Source organism: Strix uralensis, chromosome 27, assembly GCF_047716275.1.
Source record: "Strix uralensis isolate ZFMK-TIS-50842 chromosome 27, bStrUra1, whole genome shotgun sequence".
NCBI classification, from domain to species: Eukaryota; Metazoa; Chordata; class Aves; order Strigiformes; family Strigidae; genus Strix; species Strix uralensis.
The window spans coordinates 6,937,160-6,957,678 of NC_133998.1; the positions used below are offsets into that span (position 1 = coordinate 6,937,160).

Consider the following 20,519-nt stretch of genomic DNA (forward strand, 5'->3'; position numbering starts at 1 on the left):
GGGGAACAGGCCACGGAGCGGTCCCATCGCCAACGAGTGGCTGCCTCCACCACTGGAGCGCTGTGGGCCTCTCTTTAAACTACATGCATTATCATTATGATGTGTTTTTATAAAAATGTGTTTTTTAAATTAGATCATCCTTAAAGAATGTCTGTGTCAGGCCTGTTCTCTTAATCCATAGATGCTCCTTGCCTTGGATTGGGTGAGCTTAAGTGTTTAGGGTTCCCTTTTCCATGGGAAAGGGGTCTGAAGCCCCTCGCTAGTGGGGAGGTTTACTGGGGGTCTGTCAGGGCTGCTGAGCCCCTCTCCCAGTTGGGCCGGGAAGGCTGGGCTGGGCCGGGGCTGGTGGGACAGTGAGGGGCCCATGGGAGGGAGCCCCGTTGGGGATGGGGCTGGCCTGGTGCTCCTCGCCCCGCTGCCTGTGGCGTTCTGCCTTCCCCAGGGTTGTTCTTTGGCCCTTCGAGAGGTCAGCGCAGGGCTCCAGGGCCTGTCCCAGCTCGGCCCTGTCCTGGCGCTGCCTTCGCCCTGACCCCAGGAGCCTCCCGCGCTCCCCAGCACCGCGTCTGGCCTCTGCGAGGGGGAAGGGAAGGCGGGGAGAAGCTCTTGGAAAAAGTGACGTTTTGTGCCGGCAGCTCCCTTGGCTGCTTTGGCAGCCGGAGCCGAGGGAAGGCAGGGCCGTGAGAGAGCCTTGGCACGGCTGCCCCGTGTCCCTCCTGCAGCGGGGACGAGCAGCAGCTGGGGGGGCACGGGGGGGGGGCCTCTGCCCTTGAGCCCAGCCTTGCTGGGGCACTGCCAGCTGCCAGCAGGAGGCAGCGCCCTGGCAGTGCCCCAGCAAGGCTGGGCTCAAGAGTCAGCGGGGCAGTTGCCCGTGGTGTCAGCAGCAGCCCTGCCCGGTTCTGGGGTCCAGGTCGAGACGGGGGAGCCCAGCTCTGCCCACGGTGCTCGAGGCCACTTGGGTCCTGCCCGCAGCTTGCTGGAGGTGGGCAGAGCTGCCAGTGTGGCACGGGGACCCCCAGGGTCCCGGCTGCTGTAGGCTCCCTCTGCCTGGGCACGTCCCAGGCTCTGCAGGGTACCGAGGCCTGGGGGGTCCCCGAAGTCACCCCAGTCGCTGGGGGGGTGGGATGGCCCATCCCGGGGTCAGCTCTGCCTCCAGAGCCTCTTGCCTGCCCTTGGTCAGCACAGCCTGGTCTGTCCTGGCCGGGGACAGCAGGTGCCCTGCGTGCCCCGGGCTTGCTGCGTGGTGTCGATGTGCTTACGCAGCGCGGGTTTCTCCAGTCTAGACAAGCCCTGACCAAAAATACCTTCCCTGTGCCGAGGGAACTCCCTTGCCGCACGCTGCTTTTCTGTTTTCCTTTGAGATCTCTCCTCCCGCAAACCCTTCCCTAGTCCCCCAGCAGGGTCCTTCCTCCTGTCCCAGCCCTCTGGGCTGGTTGTTTAATATCTGATGGTGTAAAACAAAGCTGGTGGGAAGTGCCAGGGCAGGGCGTCTCTGCCGCAGGGTTTGCAAACAAAGGTCTGTAAGGGAGCAGCAGTTCCTGGAGTCGGGGGCAGCGAGACACGGCCCAGGGTCCGGAGCTCGTCTGCTGGGTTTTCCTCCAGCCGGGCTGCAGTGCTCAGCAGCTGCCCCAGCGCCTGGCACTGCCTCGACAGCTCCGCTGTGCAGCCAGGAACGTGCCTGCTCCCTTCCCTTGAGATCTGATTTCGCCCTTTGGATGCATCTCTGGAAAAACCAGCCGGGCCACAATGCTGCAGTGTGCGGCTCCGAAGGGCAGGGCAGCCCCGTGTGCGGCGGGGAGCTCGGCTGCTGCTTCCCTGGGTGGCCGAGGCTGCCTGTCCCTTCACAGCTCTGCCCCTGTACCGGAAAGGGGCTGAGACCTGACCAAATTCATGGCATCCCCAGCTGTGAGCCACCTGCAGTTGGAGGGACACGGCGAGGGGCTGTGAGATGCAGCCAGCCCCTGCCCCATGTGCGTTCCCCGGCCCTTCTCTGGGGGGGACCTGCCTGTGGGGCGGCTCCTCGGCCCCGTGGGTGCCAGCAGGGCGCTGAGGAAGGCGAAGAGGGTCCGGATGCTGCTGCGGAGTCCCCAGCCCCTCCCGCCTTTGCTGTGGTCGTGGCTGGACGCTGTGACGGCTCCAGCTCCGGGCCAGACCTGCTGCGGGCACAGGGGCTGCCTCGAGTCCCCTGGTCCCAGCACCCGAGGGCCGGGGCCGGGCTCGCGGCATGGCCGGCAGAGCGGGGCTGGTCCTGCTCTCGGGAGCTGAGGGAGCGGGATCCAGTGGTGGGTAAAGTGCCCCCCAGCACCTCACGTGCCTCGCTTTCCTCACTCGAGGCTCGAGTTGCATCAGGCCCCGTGGGTCGGAGCTGTCAGGAGCTCCGGGTGTCCTGCCTGGTGGATCCCCGGCATTCAGGGCGAGCTGTGGCCCTGGGCACTGTGCCGGCTGGTGGCTGGGGTGTCCAAACCCCTTTGCAGTGGGTGACTCAGGCGTTAGGGATCCAGTCCTGGTTGTGCTGGGGCAGATTCAGCCGCAGGCTGACGCCAAGCAGCGTTGGCCCACGAGGCACGGCTGGGACCTGCTCTCTGAGAGCTGTCCTGTTCCCCAGCGTCAGCAGCTCCACGCACCAAGTGCTCAGCCAAGACGCCTCCTTTCCAAAATAAGCTGCTTCTGGCAGCACTCAGCCAGGCTCTGGCTTCCAGCCCCGCTCCGGAGGGGGCCCTGGGCTGCCTCCCCCAACCTGTGCCTCCTGGCTGCCTCCTGCCTTGCCACGCAGCATCCTCCCCCTCTCCCTGGCACCTGGGGCTCCTCCTGCCGTCCAAGGGGCTTCTTCGGGCTGCGCTCGCCCTGTCCCCATCCCCAGGTTGCCTCCTGCTCTGGCTCCATCCCCAGCTGACTAGGGCAAGAGGCAGCGAAGGGGCTGAGCCTCTCGGTGCCCGCAGCAGCTTCCAGGAGCGGGCAGAGGCCTCGCCAGGAAGGATGTTACTCATCCCCTAAATATCCCCGGCCCTGGCCGGTGGCCACGGGGGGAGGCAGCCACGGGAGGAGCCTGCGGCTGGGGGGGACTCGAGGTGGCCCCGCTCGGGAACGCGCTGGGGGGGGGACGATGCCTCGGGCGGAGCAGGTCCCACCGTGGGACGGGGTGTTTGCAGCCTCGGGGGCATGGGGGGGGCGAGGGCAAAGCTGGGGTGCGCGGGACCCCCAGGCCGCGGCGCCTGGAGCTGCCGGTGCTGCCCAGCGCGGCCCCCGGGGGCTGGGGGGGGCCCAGCGCCGTTGCCGGGACGGGGCTCCCGGCCCCGCCCGTGCCCCGGTATCGGCCCCTGCGCTCCCGGGAGCACCGGCCGGAGGAGGCACCGCCCCGCAGCGAGTCCCGGCGCTGCCCGAGCGGGGCCGGAGCTGCCGGGGGCAGCGGGACGGCGGCAGAGGGCAGCAAGAGCCCGGCGGAGCCGCCGGAGCGACGCGCGGGGCCGCCCCAGCCCGGGGCTGTCGGGGAGACCCCTGGGGGGGCTCCTGGGGGGCCCCAGCACCGCGGGGCCGCCCCCCCGGCCCGATGTCCCCCGGCGCGGCACAGCCCGGCCCGGCGGGACCCTGCGTGGAGCCCGGGTGCTGCCTTCAGCCTCTCCTCCTCCTCCTCCTCCTCCTCCTCCTTCTCCTCCTTCTCCTTCTCCTTCTCCTTCTCCTTCTCCTTCTCCTTCTCCTTCTCCTCCTCCTTTTCCTTCTCCTCCTCCTCCTCCTCCTCCTCCTCCTCTGATCCCATGAGTGCTGCCTCCCCCACACCCTTTAATCGACGATTCCTATGAAATCTGCCCGCTGCCACAGACTCCTTTGATCTCAGTAAGAGAAGGAAGGGGCTAGAGAAGAAATTAAATAGCAAAAGAAGGAGGAATCGAGGAGGGCAAAGCCCTGCCGTGGGAGGCTGGTCAATGATGCCTCCCCCTCACCAGCGCAGCCAGGCAAGGGCCTGGCCCAAGCTGTTGCCCCGTCCCGCCGGAGCGTGCGGGGTCACCCCGCCCTGGGCTCTGGCACGTCCCCCACGGCTGGGGATGCCCCTCCGCAGGGCGAGCGGCCGGGGCGGCAGCACGGCCGGGACCCCCCCAGCCGCATCACCCCGGCCCCGCTAGAGCCGCTCTGGCACGGAGGAGCTGGCAGCCCAGCCCGGGGAAGCAGCCAGAGGGTACGAGCAGCAGTTTGTTTTCCACCGCTTGCCAGGAGCCGCACGGAGCCGCGGCGCTGCCAGGGACGAGCTCTGCTCAGGGATGGCCTTTCCTCACCGGCCCTGGCTCCTGCGCAGGGGAAGGCCTGGCCTGCGGTGGAGCTCAGGGGTGTATTCCCGGGCTCCCTCCCCTCTCCTGCCATGACGTTCCCACCCAACCGGAGCTGCCCTGCGAGGCCACGAGGTCGCTGGAGGCCGCAGGTCCCTCTGCCCGGGTCACCCTCCTGCCAGCGTGTCTCTGCCTCTCGGGGCCGCTGCGGGAGACCTGGACAAGAAATGACCCCCAGGGCGTGAGTGGGTCCGGCCCTGTCAGGCCTGCGCCTCTGCCCTGCCTGCGCCTCTGCCCTGCCTGCATCTCTGTCCTGCCTGCACCTCTGCCCTGCCTGCACCTCTGCGCTGCCTGCGCCTCTGCCCTGCCTGCGCCTCTGCCCTGCCTGCGCCTCTGTGCTGCCTGCGCCTCTGTGCTGCCTGCACCTCTGTCCTGCCTGCACCTCTGCCCTGCTTGCGCCTCTGCCCTGCCTGCTCGGCCCGGGAGGGTTGGACGGGCGCAGGCTGGGGGGCCACAGCGGCAGGGCGGGGGGATCTGCCGGCGGCCTCGCTGCCTCCCTCAACCACGTTGCGATGGGGCTGCCCGGCTCTGCCCCATCATGCCCTCGCGCTGGGGCGGCATGACCAGGGGGAGCCCAGTTCCCCCAGTAACAGCCCAGCGCCGCCTCCAGCACGTCACCCCCAGCACACGGGGGCACGAGCCCGGCCCCGGCCTGGCTGAGGGGTCCCCGCACCCGGCCTGGCGTGGGGAGCTGCTGCGGCCAGGGGAGAGGGACCCGGGGGGCTGCGAGGAGGGGCCGCCCGAGAGCGAGGGCACCAGGGCCCTGCCGGGAGCCGCTCGCCGGGGTCTCTGGTCTCTGCTGCGTTGGCCTCTCCCTCCTGCCAGCCCCCCGCAGCCGTCTTGGCCCCCCCAGCCCCGCGGGTGATGCTGGGCAGCGGCAGCGCAGGGACGGGCAGGGCAGAGGGGACGGGGTTCCCAGGCTGGGGAGGGGGCTTGGGCTGGAGGTGGTGTGTCAGTCCAGCCCTCAGCTGGTTTTTTTGTTGTTATTTTAATATTTTTCCCTTTTACACTCTTGCTGCCTTAACATGACCTTGGCCAAATTATTTCCCCTCCCTTTGAGATTTATGGCCCTCTTCCAGAAATGATCTGTTCTGTCTACGAAAATAGACATTGCTCTGTTATTACATTTTAAAATATAATAAGGGCCGGGAGGCCGCTCTTCTGCTGCTCTCCCTCCCCAGCCCCAGCACCCCTCCACCCCAGAGCACAAACCCCACAGGTCTCAGGGCCAAGAGCGGGTGCAGCGAGGGTGGGGGCATCCCCAGCCCTGTCCAGCTTCAGAGAGGGGGTGTCCCCCCTGGCTCCCCTCGGCAGAGCTGGGTAGTGGGAGATCAGCAGCTGCTCTCAGAAAATGCTGGGACTGCCAGGGCAGAGGAGGCAAAACGGGGTGGGCTCCCCACGGGGGGGTCCCTGGCTCTGTAAAGCCAGCGGGGACCTGGTTCATGGCTGGCAGTCCCTGCTCAGCGCCCGGGGGACGGCACAGCCCATCGCTCTGGGACTCCTGAGCCCTCCGGGCACACGCAGGGTGGCCTTTGCGCAGTCACACTCTATTTCAGTGGTTTTGTTGAGGTTATTATTATTATTGTTCTTTTCCACCAGGGCCTGGAGGCGAGTGGTGGTCCCCGAGGACAGGCCCTTGTCCCCCGCCAGCGCGGCGCCGGCGCGAGCGCTCCGCTGCGATGGTAGCGGGGAGCAGAGGCCGAGGCAAGTTCAAACCCCCCTCCCCAGCCCCATCTCAGCCGGGGGGGGGGGGGGGGGTGTCTGGGATCACGGGAGGGTCCTGGAGATGCAAAATGGCTGCAAAATAAACCAAACGTGAAAATCAGATCCAACGTGGACGTTTCGGCTGTTGCTTTTCCTCCCCATTGCCCCATTTGTTCCCTGACTCGTGCGGGCGTGTGTTTCCGTGTGCGACTGCGTCTCTGTGTCTACATTTTGGGGTAATTCACTCTGTTTTCCCCTCCTGTTGTGACCGCAGAGCCTGCTGCGGGCAGCTGGGAGCCCTGGGCGCAGGGAGGCTGCAGAGCTCAGCTCAGTTAAGGGGCGCATTTAACCGCAAATTCGACCTGCGCAGGATGTCCAGAGCTGGGGTCTGGACAAACACCAGCTGGGCAAAGGAGAGGCGCTGGGGAAGCGTCGGGGTTCGCTCTGCTCTCCGCCCGGAGCCCCCCATCACCCCGCGCTCCCGGGTGAGGACGGGCCGACCCCGCACCGGGAGGTTGGGGCTGCGGTGGGGAGGGGCCGGGGCTGCCGGGGGATTGAGGTTAAACAGGAGGAGAGGCTGACCCCGCACAGCTGCCGCGCTTCAAATGTTTTATTTCCTGCTCTGTGTAAGCCCGGATTGACCTGCAGGCAGCAGAAAATGTCGAACAACAAACGATCTCCCTGAAAGGAGAAAAACACCAGAAAACCCACAAGAAAAAGCCCAGTGGGTCGTAGGGAGGCCAGCCATGCGGCTGGAAACACGGGGGGGCTGCGGGGGGGGGCAGTGGGGCTGGTGTAGGGCGAGGGGGCTCTGGCAGCGCGGGGCCACCCCAGCTCAAGGGTTTGCCCAAGGGCCTGATGGAGCCGAGCAGCATCCCCGGGGCTGGGGGTGCGGGGGGGAGCGGGGGGGTGCGGGGGAGCGGAGCAGCATCCCCGGGGCTGGGGGAGCGGGGGGTCCCGAAGGGGGAGCGGGACGGGGGCTCTCAGGACGGGGGGACGCGGAATTCTCGGTGCGCCGAGGCCTCCCGGGGGGGATTTCGGTGCCGTTTCTTTTCTTTAATTGATTAAAAAAAAAAGGGGCGGGCGGAGGGTGGGCGGCAGCGGCTTCTTGCGTTTAGCGTTTATTAGGAAAAAGCCCCGAGCCCAGCGCGGCCGGGGGGGGCGCAGGGTCCCCCCTACAAACCGCACGGCGCCGTTTTGCGGGCGAAGCCGCGGGGTCCCCGGTGCCGGGAAGGGGCCGTGCCCCGCCGGCCGGGGGTCCGGGGGGTCCCGAGGGTTTGGGGGGGGCGGGTCCCCGTCCGTCCCGTCCGCCCCCCCCCCCCCCCCCGCGGCCGCCCGGCACCGCACGGGTTAACCGCCGCTCCCCGCCCGCGTCACCTCCCCAGATTGACACCTTCAGCAGGCGGCCGGCCCCGCTGGCCAATGGGAAGGCCGCTCTGCGCGCCCCACGTGGGGGCGGGCCGCTCCCGCCCCGCTCCTATTGGCTGGCGGCCGGGCCGGCGGCGCGCGCGGGCCAGGCCCCACGTGGAGCTGGCGCGGGCGCTCGCGCCCGTTCATTGATCGCGGCCGCGGCGCGGGGGGCGGGGCCGGGGCCGGGGGGCGGGGCCGCGGGGCCGGCCCGGTGCGGTGCGGTGCGGCGCGGCCGGGCCCGGTGCGGAGCAGCTCGGCCCGTCCCGGCCCGGGGCCGCGGACAGCAGCGCGGTGAGTCCCGTCCCGCCCCGCCCCCGCCCGTTCGGGGCCGCCCCGGGGCTCCCGCGGGCCGGGGGCTGGGGGGCGGTGGCGGCGGGGCCGGTCCCTCCCCGCGGCCGAACCTGCTGCGGGCGGCGGCGGCGGCGGGGCCATTGTCTGCGCGGCGCGGGCCTGGGCCGGGGGCGGCGGAGCCTGCGGGGGGGGCCGGGGAGCCGGCGGGGGGGGGGTCCCGCAGCGCCCGGGAGGAGCCCCGGGCCCCCGCCCCCCTCCTCGGTGCCCGCGGGGATGCGGAGCGGCTCGGGGCGGGCGGGCGGCGCGGGGGGTCCCTGCGGGCGGGGCCGGGGTCCCGGGGCTCAGCCTGGCTCGGCTGCGGCCCCCGGCTGGCTGCGGGGGGGGGGCGGCGGCGGCGTCGTCGCCGGGCAGTGACCCCCACCTCCTGCCAGGGCCCGATCCGGAGCCGGGAAGCGTCCCCAGGCCCTGTCCTGAGCCTGCGGCGGGGCCCGGAGCGGCGAGAGGGACCCTGGGCCTGTCCGGTGCCGAAGATGTTCCCGCAGAACCGGCCCCCGGTGAGCCCGCGGTTCGGCCTCGTCGCCTGCGGGCCACGGGCGAGCACGTGCTGCGGCAGCGGCGCTGGCCCGGCCCCGCACGGCCCCGTGCCCCGGCCCGGGCTTCCCGCGCCCGCGGGAGGGGTCGGCCCTGGCCCGGGAAGTTGCGGCGCCGGCGCTGCGGGGGGTGGTTGGGCTCTTCCCAGGCCCGTGCTGAGCCCCGGAGCTGCGGGTCTGGGTTTATGTGACCGTGGGAGCGGGGGGGGGGGGCAGGGGCTGGGGGGACGGACTGGGGGGGTGGGGGGGTCCCCGCTCTGTGCCACCCGTGGCTGTGAGTCCTCTCCCGGCTCCGCGCCTGAACCGATGGAAAGGTGCGGAGGGTGCCCGCCTGTGCCCGGCTTCCCCCGCAGTGGCGCTTCCTGACGCCCCCCCCCGGCGCTGCTCTCCCAGACGTGCCCGTAGCCCCTTCCCCGGTGCAGGAAGCCCCCGGGGGCCTGGCTGGGCCGGCAGCAGTGACCCCGGGGTCCCCTCCCTGCCCAGGCCCATCTCCAGGCACCCTCTGCTGCCTCGGGAGCCGCCGTCGCTGCCAGCGCCATCCCCAGCACCCCCCAGTCCCTCAAGCTGACTTACCCGGAGACCTTGGACCGCATCAAGGAGGAGTTCCAGTTCCTGCAGAACCAATACCACAGGTGAGGGGCTGCGCGTGCCGGGGGGGCGCTGGGCGAGAGGGACCCCCAGCGCTGGGCACCGGCGCAGCTGGCGGGATGCCGTGGGCGCTGCTCCATCGAGGACGGCTGTGCCAAGCCGCCACCTTGGGAGCCTGAAATGACACTGTTTGAGGGGGAAACTCACCCTCCTCCTGCCAGAAGCCCCGGGAGGAGGGTGCCGGCTTCCCGGGCCCGGCCTCCAGGCTGAGCTGGAGCCGACACTTATCGGACGCGGAGCCCCTCTGCCCCCCCCGGCCAGGACCTCGCCTCCCCGTCCCCGCGCGGCGCTGGGGCAGAGCAAGGTTTGAAATGCAGCTCGGCTCTGCAGCTCGCTCCATTTGGGATGCAGATGCTGGGGAGGGGGTTAAAGCTCTGCAGATGGCTCCCTGACGCCTGGATCCCTTCACTGTCCATCTCCTCTTTACCAGCCCCTTCCTTCCCACCCTCCTTCGGGTGGTTTTCTTGGCTTGTGCTGGGAGATGGGATCGAGTCTGAGAGCAGGAGGCTGGAGCACGTGGTGTGCTGGAGGGCTTGTGCTCCGTCCAGCCTGGGAGATCTTGTCTGGGGGGGACCAGAGGGTCTCTCTCCCTCCCTCCCTCTCTCCTCTTTATTTTTACAGCTTGAAGTTAGAATGTGAAAAGCTGGCAACAGAAAAAACAGAAATCCAGCGTCATTATGTCATGGTTAGTGAGCTCCACCTGAAGGGAGGGTGGTGGGGGATGTTGTCTCCTCTGAGCCATCAGACGCAACCCTGGGACTCCTTGGCTTCCCCTTGCGTTTGGGTTGTGTGGCCAGGCCCTGAGATATGGTTCCTGTGGCTGTTATTGTCTCTTTTCCCCCAGAATGAGCCATGGTGTTTGAGCAGGGCTTGCTGCTGCAGCTCCTGGGCGAGTTGTCTCCTTTCCTGCGGGCAGCGGGTGGGAGCCCCGGGAGGACCGTGTCGGTCTTTGGCCGTGTGTGGGGAGAGCTCTGCCGGGGAGGGGCTGGGGGCCACGTTTTCCTCCTGGCGTGGCCGCAGCGTGGGGGTCTCTGGCCGGGCTGACCCCCGGTGCCGGAGCCGGAGAGGACTCTGGTTGCGAGTCCCGCTGGGCTCCCCAGCCCTGCTGATGCTGCCGTCTCTCCCTCGCAGTACTACGAGATGTCCTACGGCCTGAACATCGAGATGCACAAACAGGTGAGTCGGGGTGGGACAGGAGCCCCGTCCTGGCTCCCCCATCCCAGCTCCCTATCCCTGCCTTGGCATCGGGGCCCTTCAGGTCGTCCCTTCCCACGGAAAACGTGGGAAGTCGCTCCCCGCCGCAGCCCTGGGAAGGCCGTGCTGGTGGGGGACGTGCTCCGCGCTCCGTGCTCTGGGAGCTCGGCGTCTCTTGGCGCCACGGCCCTGGCCTGCCCCGGTTCTCAGCGCACACGTGCGGTTTATTGCTGCCGTTTGTGGCCGGGTTTGGGGTGCGTGTTCCCGGCGGGGTCGCGATGCGCTTGTTGCGGTGCGGGGCTCGCGCTTGTGCGGCTGCTCGTGCCGGTTGTGAGTGGCCACTTGGGGACCGTCGTGGAGGAAACCGGCTCCCGTGGGGCGACGGGTGCTGCAGCCTCACGGCGGGGTGATGGGCAGGGTGACGAGCTCCGGTTTGCTGCCTTTGCCGCCGTCGGTACTGGCTGGCCCCGGGGGCAGCTCGCCTGGGGGCTGAGGAGCATCCCGAGGAGGGGGCTGGGGCGTGGGTGCGGGTGGGCTCGCACAGGGCTCGGGGCTGCACATCCCCCTTCACTGCCTCCCCACCCTTCCCTCCCTCCTTTCCTCCCGCTGTGCCGCTCTGGGTCACCAGCTGCTCTGAGACAGAAGGTTTCTTCTCATCTATTTTTAAAGAGGCTGCGGAGGAGCCCGGCGAGGCGTGCTGCAGCCACGGCCTCCCTCCTCCCCGCCCCACGCCCCGCCGCCGCCTCCGACAACTGTTGCGTGGGAGCTGGTGTGGGGGTGCGGCCCCGGCCTCCGGTGCGGGGTGGGCTGACGGCCTCTCTCGCCAGCTTTGCGCCCACCGAGCGGCCGTTGGTGCCACGGCGTGCCCTGCTCTGTGCCGTCGCGCAGCGCCCGAGGAGGAGGCGTGAAGCCGCCCTGGCGAGGGGCGATGCCGAGGCCCCGCCCGGCCCGGCGCCCCCTCCCCGGGGGGCTGCGTGCTCCTCTCATCTGGCTGCCGGTTCTCCCCGGGCCCTCGCAGGCTCGTGTTTTCTGCCAGCCCCAGGTGCCGCTGGCCGCCGGCCAGCGAGCTGTCTGCACTTTTAACAAGGGCCCGTAAGTCTGCTCTGACAGCCAGCAGCCATTGTGTGAGGGATGGGAGCTGCCTGCGCGGGAGCCGCGGGTTATCGCTGCTGTGGGGAGATTGGGTCCCGGCTCTGCACCCCTGCCCCCAGACCCGGTGCCGCTCACGGGCACAGACGGGGGTCCTGAGCGCTCTCGGCTGCCCCGGGACCCCCAGGAGGTTCTTCCCTGGGCAAAGCCAGGGCAGGGCAACCCCCGTCCTGCCTGCGCCCAGCCCAGCACCCCCAGGGCTCCCCGGGTGCCTGCTCCCACGGTGCTGGGGTCGGCAGCACTGGCACCGGCAAGGGCCGAGGCACCATGACCTGGGCTGGTTTGGAGGGAAAAGGGGCTGGGGGGCTGGCTGTGGGGGTGCAGGCAGCCACAGGCTCGGCAGGGGAGGCTCAAGACAAACGAGCAGGAGACGTTAATTTTTATTGTTGTTTTGTTTTTGGCATGGAAAGGGCCTGTAGCTTTTTATAAAACCACCTCCCCGAATCTGCTTGGCCTTGGACTTGCTCACCGCGAGCCAGAGGGGAGGTGACGGTGCTGGTGGCTGGGGGGGCTGCAAACAGCATGATCATTTTTCATGCTGAGAGCGTTAAAGTGCCAGTAAATTGCACATTAACGAGTGCGAGTGAATTGGAGGCAGCTCTCCCCAAGGAGCTGCTGCCCATCAGTGCATTAGGGAAGAGAATCCATCACTGCCGGCCCCGGGAGACAGCTAAATCCTTCCCAGAACTGCCGGCTGCCAAATCTCCTTGCTCCCCCCCGCTTTCATTCTTTCCTTTCTCTTTTTTTTTCCCTCCCTCGGAAGGGGAAGTGAGGGTGGGTGTCGGATTGTTTCTGCTCTCTGTGGGTCTGGCAAAAGCGGGTCGGTGGCCGCTCTGGAGGGTGGCGCAGGGTGTCCCCAAGTCTGTGTCCCCGCGCCGGCCGGCAGCCCTGCGGCCCCTGGCCCTGGCCCTGCGGGGCCTGCGCCGCCCGGGCACGGGGGACGTGCTCAAGGTCCCGGTGGGGGGATCTGGGTGGGGGTCAGCTCCGTCCCTGGCTTTTGGGGCCCTGCAGCCTCCGGTCTCCTCCTGGGGCTGACGAGAGGGTCCGGGTTTGACCCCTCCTCTCACCCCGTGCTGGCTCCGCAGCACTTTCACCCTCCCCACGGGGGTGGGCAGGGAGTCCCTTGGGACGACACCCTACCCGGAGCCCCCGGGCACCCCCCGCCTGTCCAGGGTTTAGAGGAGGGGTCCCCGGCTCTGCACAATGAGGAGCAGCGTGGGCATCTCCGCTGTTGCCTTGAGCGGTGTCTGCTCTGTGCCTGGGGCAGGGGCCTGGCCCCGCAGCCCCAGGGGTTCTCCCAGGATCGTGTCTGTGGGGCCGGGGATGGCTTAATGTCGGTGCTCTGCCCTAGCGCGGGGTGTGGAGCGTGGGGCCGGCCCTGCCCTGCTGCGGGCTGCGATGGGGACACGGCCCGGCACGCCGCTCTCCCTCACGTGCTGCTCCCACGCTCAGTGCTCCTGATTGCCAGTGGCACTCAAGTGGTGCAGAAAAACAGCAGCTGTAAGGAGAGCATCTCTCCAGGGCTTCCTGCGGGCTGGGAGAGCGGCAATTAGCGGCGGTGGCGCTGGCAGGAGGCTGGGCGGCGAGCGGGGGGCGCCTGCTGCGGTGCTGACCCGCGGGGCTGGGGGCTCGCCTGGGGATGGCCCCCGGCATGTGGCCGTGGGGCTCCAGGTCCCTGGCAGGGAGGAGGCGGGAGCCATCCTGGGGCTCCGGGGGTGGGGATGGAGGGTGCTGGGCTCCTGCCTTTGGAGAGGGCGGCGTTAGGAAGGGGAGCTTTCCTGCTCCCCTGCAGGGTGTTTCTGCTCCTCGGTGCTGAGCAGCAGCTCCTGGGGCCGAGCGCCATCACCCCGCGGCTGCCTGGGTGTCAATGGGGAGGGGGCGTCTGTCTGCGCGTGGGTCTCCTGCGGCGTTGGGGGCCGCTTGGCACAGGGCAGCTTTGCCCCTCGCCCTGATGAGCTCTGCCTCTCTTCTGCTGCCAGACGGAGATTGCGAAGCGGCTCAACGTGATCTGTGCCCAGCTCATCCCATTCCTGTCTCAGGAGGTGGGTGACCCTCAGGCCCCGGCTGGGTGTGCGAGCTCCTCCGGGACACAGGAGCGTCCCTGCTCGGGGACTCAGGCCCTATGCTTTGGACCGGGCTGGGGGGCGCTGGCTTTGCCCGTTCCCTGAAGAAACGAGCCTGCCCCGGCCCGGCTCCGCGGCGTCACCCAGTGCTGACGCGCCCTTTGCTCCCGGCAGCACCAGCAGCAGGTGGTCCAGGCCGTGGAGCGTGCGAAGCAGGTGACTATGACCGACCTGAACGCGGCAATCGGGGTACGTCAACCCTCTGCCCACCCCCTCCCGCCACCCCTGGCCCAGGGTGCTGGGCTCTTGCCGGCGATGCTGCCTCCCATGCTCCCGCTGTCTCCTGGGCTGGGGACCCGTCCTGCCCTGAGCACGCGGGGGCCAGCTGCAGCCCCCCCCCCCAGCACCTTCTCCCACTGTGGCTCAGTCAGGGGGAGGTGGGGAAGCCAGGCTGGTGCGGGCGGGGTGTGGGGGTGACGGGTGTCCTACCCCATGGCCTGGGTGGAGGAGGCGGTCGCCACCATCCCCACACCTTGGTTGTGCCCTCGAGACTGCAGTGGTAGGGTGGTGTGGATATGGGTCGGGTCCCCCATCCATGTGGATATGGGTAGGGTCCCCCATCCATCCCAGTAGCTCCTGTCGCTGGGTGGGAGAAGGTGGTGGGAGGGACGTGGTAGCCCCCACAGCCTGGGGGGGTACCGTGGGAGCGTTCCCTGCCCCTCCTCACCCAGCTCCCCGTCCCCTCGCTGCCCCAGCACTGCCGGTGGGGAGGAGCCGCCTCTCCCCCTGCCCGGCGGCCATCCTGATGCAGCCTTTCGCCTCTGCTCTCTCCTCCCGCTCCAGCACCAGCTCCAGACCCAGCACCTCTCGCACCACGCTCCCCCCATCCCGCTGACCCCCCACCCCTCCGGGATGCAGCCCGCCAGCCTCGCCGGCATCGGCAGCGCCTCGGGGCTGCTGGCGCTCTCGGGGGCGCTGGGGGCCCAGGCCCAGCTCCTCGCCAAGGAGGACCGAGGAGTCCATGACACTGAGCCCAGGGGTGAGTGGGGGGGGGCTGGGGGGTGTTGGGTCTGGTGTGACCCTCCCGGCAGCAGCAAACCCAGGAGCGGGTGGTGCTGGTCCCCGGGGCTGCCTCTGCTCCCCACGTCCTTCCCCTTGGGCACTTCCCCAGGGTGGGGGCCAGGGCTGGGGCGGGGCAGGGGTGGCTTGTCCGTTCCTGGGGGCTCCTGGCCGGGCTGGCAGAGGGGGAGACTTGCTGGGCACGAGGGGTTTGGGTGGGGAATGTCCCTCACCAAGGAGCACATCCTGGGAGGGCCGTGGGGTGGGCTGGGGGGGGTCATCCATGGTGGGGGCCCGGGACCACGCTGCTGCTGTAGCGCTAGCCTGGCCCTGCCACAAGCACCCTGGCACCCACGGGAGGCACGGGCGGTGTCCCGGGGGGCTCTCGGCGGTGGCACAGCGTGTCCCTCCTTTCCTCCTCCTCCTGCTGCCCCTCCGTGCTGCCGCGGCGACAGAGCGAGACCCCGGCCCGGTAAGAGCCTTTTCCTCCTCTTGCTCAGTTTTCCTCAGCCGGGACCCTGCGGGCGGGCGGCTGCGTGGGGGACGGGCCCTGCTCCCCGGCCGAGGCTCCGCTCCCAGCACAGCCGGGTGGGGGGTGCCCTCCCCGTGGGGACCCTTCCCCACCTCCCGTAGGCAAACCACGCCGTCCCCCTCCTCGCTCCTTCGGCAGGAGCTGTAGCCCGAGCTGGTGGCGTGGGGGCTGCACCGGGGCCCTCCATGCCCTGGGAGCCGCCGCAGCCCCGCGCCGGTGCTGCCGGTCCTGGGAGCCGGGCACTAACGCTGCGTCCCCCGGCCCAGAGCTCCCTTGCGCTGCCCAACGGGGAGCGGGCACGAGCCATCTCCGAGTACCTGAGCAGCAGCAAGAAGAGGAAGGTGGAGGAGAAGGATTTCGTTACGGACTATGTGAGCCTGGGGCTGGGGGGCTTGGGGCATCCCCGTCCCCTCTTGCGGGGTGAGGAGCGGAGCTGCCCACGCCTCTGGCAGGAGCGTGGGCGGCCTCAGCCCCTCTGGCTCCAACCAGCCTCTGCGTTTCAGGGCAGCGACGCAGACAAAAGCGAAGACAACTTGGTGGTGGATGAGGTCAGCGTGCAGGGAGCTGGGAGGGGGTTGGGGCCGGGGCGCACTGCCCGAGCAGGGGGCTGACAGGCTGCTACGGGCAGAGGTGGGCAGCACGCGGGGGTGGCAGTGGGACCCCCGAGTCGTGCTCACGCTCACGGGCTGTTGCTGATGGCAGCGATGAGCCCCAGTGTCCAGGCTCCCAGCCTGGCCCTCGCTCGAGCCTGGGACGTCCCTGCACTCCCGCCTGCTCTGCTGCCGGCTGATCTCCCTCTCTGCCCCTCCAGGACCCCTCTTCCCCGCACAGCGTCCACTCCTACTCGTCCCGGGAGAATGGGGTGGAGAAGGTCCCCCTGGGGAGGAAGGAGGCTGTGCCGCTGAGCCCGACCTCCATGGCCTCCTCGAGCAGCGCGTCCCCGTCTCGCAGTAAGGACGCGCCCACGGTACGTGGCTGCATGGGGCAGCTGGGGCGGTTCGCTCGGGGCTTCTGCTCGCGCCCCCCCCCCCCCCGCCTGGGCTTGGCCAGCGGAGCTGCCGGACGTGGATCCATCTGGGCCCAAACCCGTGGGGTGAAGGCAACGCTGGGGGGACAGGGAGGGCTCCTGTTCCGCTAGATTCCCTCTTGTGTCCCATCCTGCAGACCTGGCAGTGCTGGGCCATCACGGGGCGGGGGGGGGAGGGGGAACAGGGAGCAGCTGGCTGGGGGGACGGGGGAGACCCCCCGTGCGGCTGGCAGATCTCTGCGCTCTGTTCTGGCAGGTGGAGAAGGCGGGGACGCCCAGCCTCAAGTCCAGTACCCCCACCTCGCAGGGTGACGCCACGGCCCCGGGCTCCAGCAGTGCCCAGCAGTTCCGCCCCGCCGCCGCCAAGGCCCCCGTGGACCCGCTGGGTGAGCTGCACCCCGACGGCCCCCGCAAGGACCGACCCTGGGCCCCATCCCTTCACGCTGCCTCTCCCCCCACAGCCCTGGGCCTGAGGAACCCGCTGGGAGTGCAGAGCCCCTACTCGGCCACCTTCGGCATGGCCCACCCCGCCGTGAACGGGGACATGGCCGGGAGTGGCGCCTACGCCAGCCTCCACCTCATGTCCCCGCAGCTCAACGGGGCCGCGGCCGCCGTGGGAGCCAGCAGCTACGGGCGCTCGCCCCTGGTGCGTGAGCTCCTTCCCCGCGGGGCCACGGGGGCCGTGGGGCACGAGCTGCTCTCACCCACTGTCCTCCCCAGGTGGGCTACGACCCGCACCCCCACATGCGTGTCCCCGGGCTGGCGGCCGGAATGCAAGTGGGGACCTCGGGGAAACCGTAAGTGGGGCTGCGCTGGGCTGGGGCTGCGCGGGGGACGGGGCGAGGGGCCCTGCGGGGCTTCAGCTGGGCGGGGGCCAGCAGGGATGGGGAGCTCGGCCCGGGGGGCACCCGATTGCGGGCAGCCGCGGGCTGTCCCGTGCCCGGCCAGGCCTCACCGGGCACTGGCTCCGAAGCCAAACGGTGCTGCTCTGCTCTGGGCTCTGCGTCCAGACCGCGCTGCCTGTGCCGGGCACCCGCGTCCAGCGTGGCAGCGGCTGCTCTCCACGCAGCGTCCTCGCTGGTGCTCACTGCTCTGTCCCCTTCCAGCGCCTACTCCTTCCACGTCAGCGCCGACGGGCAGATGCAGCCAGTGCCGTTCCCCCCCGACGCCCTCATCGGCTCCGGCATCCCCCGTCACGCTCGGCAGCTCCACACCCTGACCCACGGCGAGGTGGTCTGCGCCGTCACCATCAGCAACTCCACGCGACACGTCTACACCGGGGGCAAGGGCTGTGTGAAGGTGTGGGACGTGGGGCAGCCGGGCACCAAGACGGCCGTGGCTCAGCTGGACTGCTTGGTAAGGAGGGGCCCCTGCTGCGCCAGCACCACTCGCTTCCTTGCACTGGGCCACCGAGTCTGGGCTCCCCACCGGTGAGCTCAAGGGTGCAGGAGGAGTCTGAAAGTGGAGATCTGCTCCGGGGAGAGTCTCTGTGTTTCTAAGTGGGGGAGGGACGGTGGCTCCCCGCTCCCCTGCGCTGCCCCATCTGCTCTGAGCGTCCCAAGCCGTTGGGAGGCTTTTACACCCCCAACCCCCCCCCCCTTGGCACTGCTCCATCTGGCAGCACCTGCCCTAAGACAAACCTTTGCCAGTGTCAGCCCCCTCAGCCCAATACTGCGTCCGGGCCGGGATTAGATGGGCTGGAGCATCATTCGGATTCAGCTCTGTCCTTTCTGCTTTTGCTTGTGTGAGTCTGACTGGAGGGAGAACTCCTATTCCTTTTAAAAATAAATAAAATGGACTGTCAGACCACAGCAACTCGGCAGAGCCAAACTGGAGGCACGGCTATCACCTGAGAGTATTTTTAACCTGTGTTCTTTGAGGTTTATTTAAAATGGGCTGCTGGAATTGGAGTCCCTGTGCCTGCTTTGAACAGCCCAAGCCCAAGTCCTTTCCTCGACTTGCTGGCCTCGGGGCCTGGGCAGCCTGACAAATATTATTCTTGGACGGTGCTGACCTTGAAGATACAGATGCATAAACAAGGAAATGACTGAGTCATGATAATTTCAAGCTGCATCAGAAATTCGGGAGCTGGGGAAAATGGTGTCTTAGTGCTCGGAGCCACGGGCTGTTTCAGCCTTGTTGGAGCTGCCTCCCAGCCGCCCCTCGACTCCTCCAGGATGGGCCGTGTCTGCCAGGCGGCTGCTGCAGGGATGCTGTGGGGCGAGGGGGTCCCCAAGGCCCTTGGTGGGGCAGGAACAGACTGAGGGGGGCTCCAGTGGGGGCTGGCCTGGGCGGCCACTCCAGGTGTGGGGTGGAGTGTCCCGGGAGGGGGGCAGGGGTCTGCCCTGCTCTGCTGCTCCTGCCCTCAGGACGAGCTGCTGGCCTTGGGGTGACCAGGCAGTCTGGGATGGGTGCAGCAGGGCTGGAGGGGAAGGGGTTAATGAGGTCCTCCCTCCTGCACCCCAGAACCGTGACAACTACATCCGCTCCTGCAAGCTGCTGCCCGACGGCCGCAGCCTGATCGTGGGGGGGGAGGCCAGCACCCTCTCCATCTGGGACCTGGCGGCCCCCACGCCCCGCATCAAGGCCGAGCTCACCTCCTCTGCCCCCGCCTGCTACGCCCTGGCCATCAGCCCCGACGCCAAAGTCTGCTTCTCCTGCTGCAGCGACGGCAACATCGTGGTGTGGGACCTGCAGAACCAGACCCTGGTGAGGTGAGCTGGGGCGGGGGCGCAGGGCAGGGACGCAGCAGGGTGCTGGTTCTTGGGGCACTGGCAGCCCTGACGGCCGTGCCCTCGCCCTCCCTGTCCCCTCTTTCCCAGGCAGTTTCAAGGCCACACAGATGGTGCCAGCTGCATCGACATCTCTAACGATGGTACCAAGCTGTGGACAGGGGGGCTGGACAACACGGTGCGGTGCTGGGACCTGCGGGAAGGGCGTCAACTGCAGCAGCACGACTTCAGCTCCCAGGTAGGCACGGGGGTGGCCGGGAGCAGCGCGGGGCCGGCCGGGACCTTCCCTGCCGGGGCCTGAGCCCATCTGTCCCCCCAGATCTTCTCCCTGGGGTACTGCCCAACAGGAGAGTGGCTGGCGGTGGGCATGGAGAGCAGCAACGTGGAGATCCTGCACGTCACCAAACCGGACAAGTACCAGCTGCACCTCCACGAGAGCTGCGTCCTCTCCCTCAAATTCGCCTCCTGCGGTAGGCACGCCCGGCCCGGCCCGGGCTCTGGGACTCGTGGATGCAGTGTCCTCTCCTGGCCGCATGTCCCGGCCTCGTTGTGCCTGGGGCAAGCACTGGATGTGGTAGCCAGCCCAGTCCTGTGTGGATGCTGGTGGCGGCCCTTGGGGAAGGGGCATCCATCCCTCCTGGAGCAACACCCGTGGCCGCACTCTCAGCTCTGTTGTCCCGGGACTCCCCTTTGTGTTCCTTAAACCAGCTCCTTGGCCAACGAGTGGCAGAGACATTGCCTTCCCATCCCCACCTCGTCTTATGCAGCCTGGGCACGATTTGCTGCAGGAATGCAGCTGGTGGGCCTGGTTTGGTGACACGATGCTCCTCTTTGTCCCTTCTGTCCCTCCCACAGGGAAGTGGTTCGTGAGCACGGGGAAGGACAACCTGCTGAACGCCTGGCGGACGCCCTACGGCGCCAGCATCTTCCAGGTGCGGGGCGTGCACAGCCTTTGGGCCCGGGGGAGGGTGTTCCCCGGGTGAGGCTGCCCAGAGCTGGGACATGAGCTGTAAATGAGCTCCATAAGCAAACTCCTCCCTGCAGCCTCCCTGGGCACAACTTGGGCCCCGGGTCTCAAGGGGTGGGAGCGGGACCTTGCTCTGGGGCTGGTTCCTGCGCTTACCCCCTGCCCTCCTCCCTCCAGTCGAAGGAAACCTCCTCCGTCCTCAGCTGCGACGTCTCCACGGATGACCAGTTCATCGTGACTGGCTCAGGGGACAAGAAGGCAACGGTTTACGAGGTCATTTACTGAGGGCGAGAGAGGTGCCAACTGTGGGGAGGGCCCCCGCCCTGTGGACGGGCGGCCGGACTCTGCCAGCCCTGCTGCTGATTCCCAAAGAACGAGCAGCCCGCGGCGGGGGCATCCGCGCCGGAGGCGAGCGGCCAGGGGTGGAGGTGGCCCTGGGACCACGGCCAGGTGTCACACTGGGCTGGGACGTGGCGGCTGCTGCTCGCAGTGAATTTCCTGGGGACTTTCTCCTTGTTTTGGTCTTTATTTGTTGATTTGTTTCTAAATCTGGACTGGGGGAGTTGGGTGGGGTGGGGTGGGTCTGGTGGCGTTAGGGGGTTTTGTTTGGGTTTTTTGAAGGGTTTTTTTTTGTTTTTAACTTTTTGCTGTGGGTTTTGTTTTGTTGGGGTTTTTTTTTTGTTGTTGTTGTTAAGGCTCTGGGCCAGGCCAAGGAGGATGGGCTCTGTCCTCATCTCCTTCTCTGCCTCCTAGGGTGTATTTAATATTAAAAACAAACAAAAAAAGCACAGCGGTGGCTTGGTGCTCTGTGGCTGGGGGACGGAGCCAAGTGAGGAG

The 20,519-nt window shown here is 68.3% G+C and overlaps 1 protein-coding gene across 6 annotated transcripts; it reads left to right on the forward strand.

The window, feature by feature from the left end:
• Nucleotides 1-7,627: 7,627 nt before the first annotated feature.
• On the forward strand, nt 7,628-20,470 carry LOC141935313 (transducin-like enhancer protein 1). Of its 6 annotated transcripts, none has more exons than XR_012626531.1 (21): nt 7,628-7,721; nt 8,153-8,275; nt 8,795-8,943; nt 9,581-9,644; nt 10,091-10,135; nt 13,282-13,344; nt 13,540-13,614; nt 14,209-14,404; nt 14,880-14,896; nt 15,223-15,327; nt 15,460-15,504; nt 15,768-15,923; nt 16,240-16,369; nt 16,445-16,629; nt 16,704-16,780; nt 17,090-17,339; nt 18,450-18,697; nt 18,810-18,953; nt 19,035-19,185; nt 19,571-19,647; nt 19,860-20,470. XR_012626531.1 is itself a non-coding variant. In XM_074851424.1 (21 exons), exons 2-21 carry the CDS (start codon nt 8,252-8,254, stop codon nt 19,965-19,967), a joined length of 2,313 nt encoding a protein of 770 aa, XP_074707525.1. In that variant the 5' UTR covers nt 7,628-7,721; nt 8,153-8,251; the 3' UTR covers nt 19,968-20,470. The 6 variants fall into 6 exon arrangements, 5 of the variants coding, with proteins under 5 accessions (XP_074707525.1, XP_074707526.1, XP_074707529.1 ...); XM_074851424.1 differs by having other exon boundaries at nt 18,806-18,953; XM_074851425.1 differs by having other exon boundaries at nt 13,540-13,581; nt 18,806-18,953.
• The last annotated feature ends 49 nt before the right edge of the window (nt 20,471-20,519 follow it).

Coding starts and splice junctions, on each gene's coding strand:
- LOC141935313 (XM_074851426.1), top strand. CDS start 8,252: ATGTTCCCGCAGAACCGGCCCCCG. Junction 8,276..8,794: donor TCCCGCAGAACCGGCCCCCG/GTGAGCCCGCGG, acceptor CTCCCTGCCCAG/GCCCATCTCCAGGCACCCTC. Junction 15,924..16,239: donor GCAGTAAGGACGCGCCCACG/GTACGTGGCTGC, acceptor CTGTTCTGGCAG/GTGGAGAAGGCGGGGACGCC.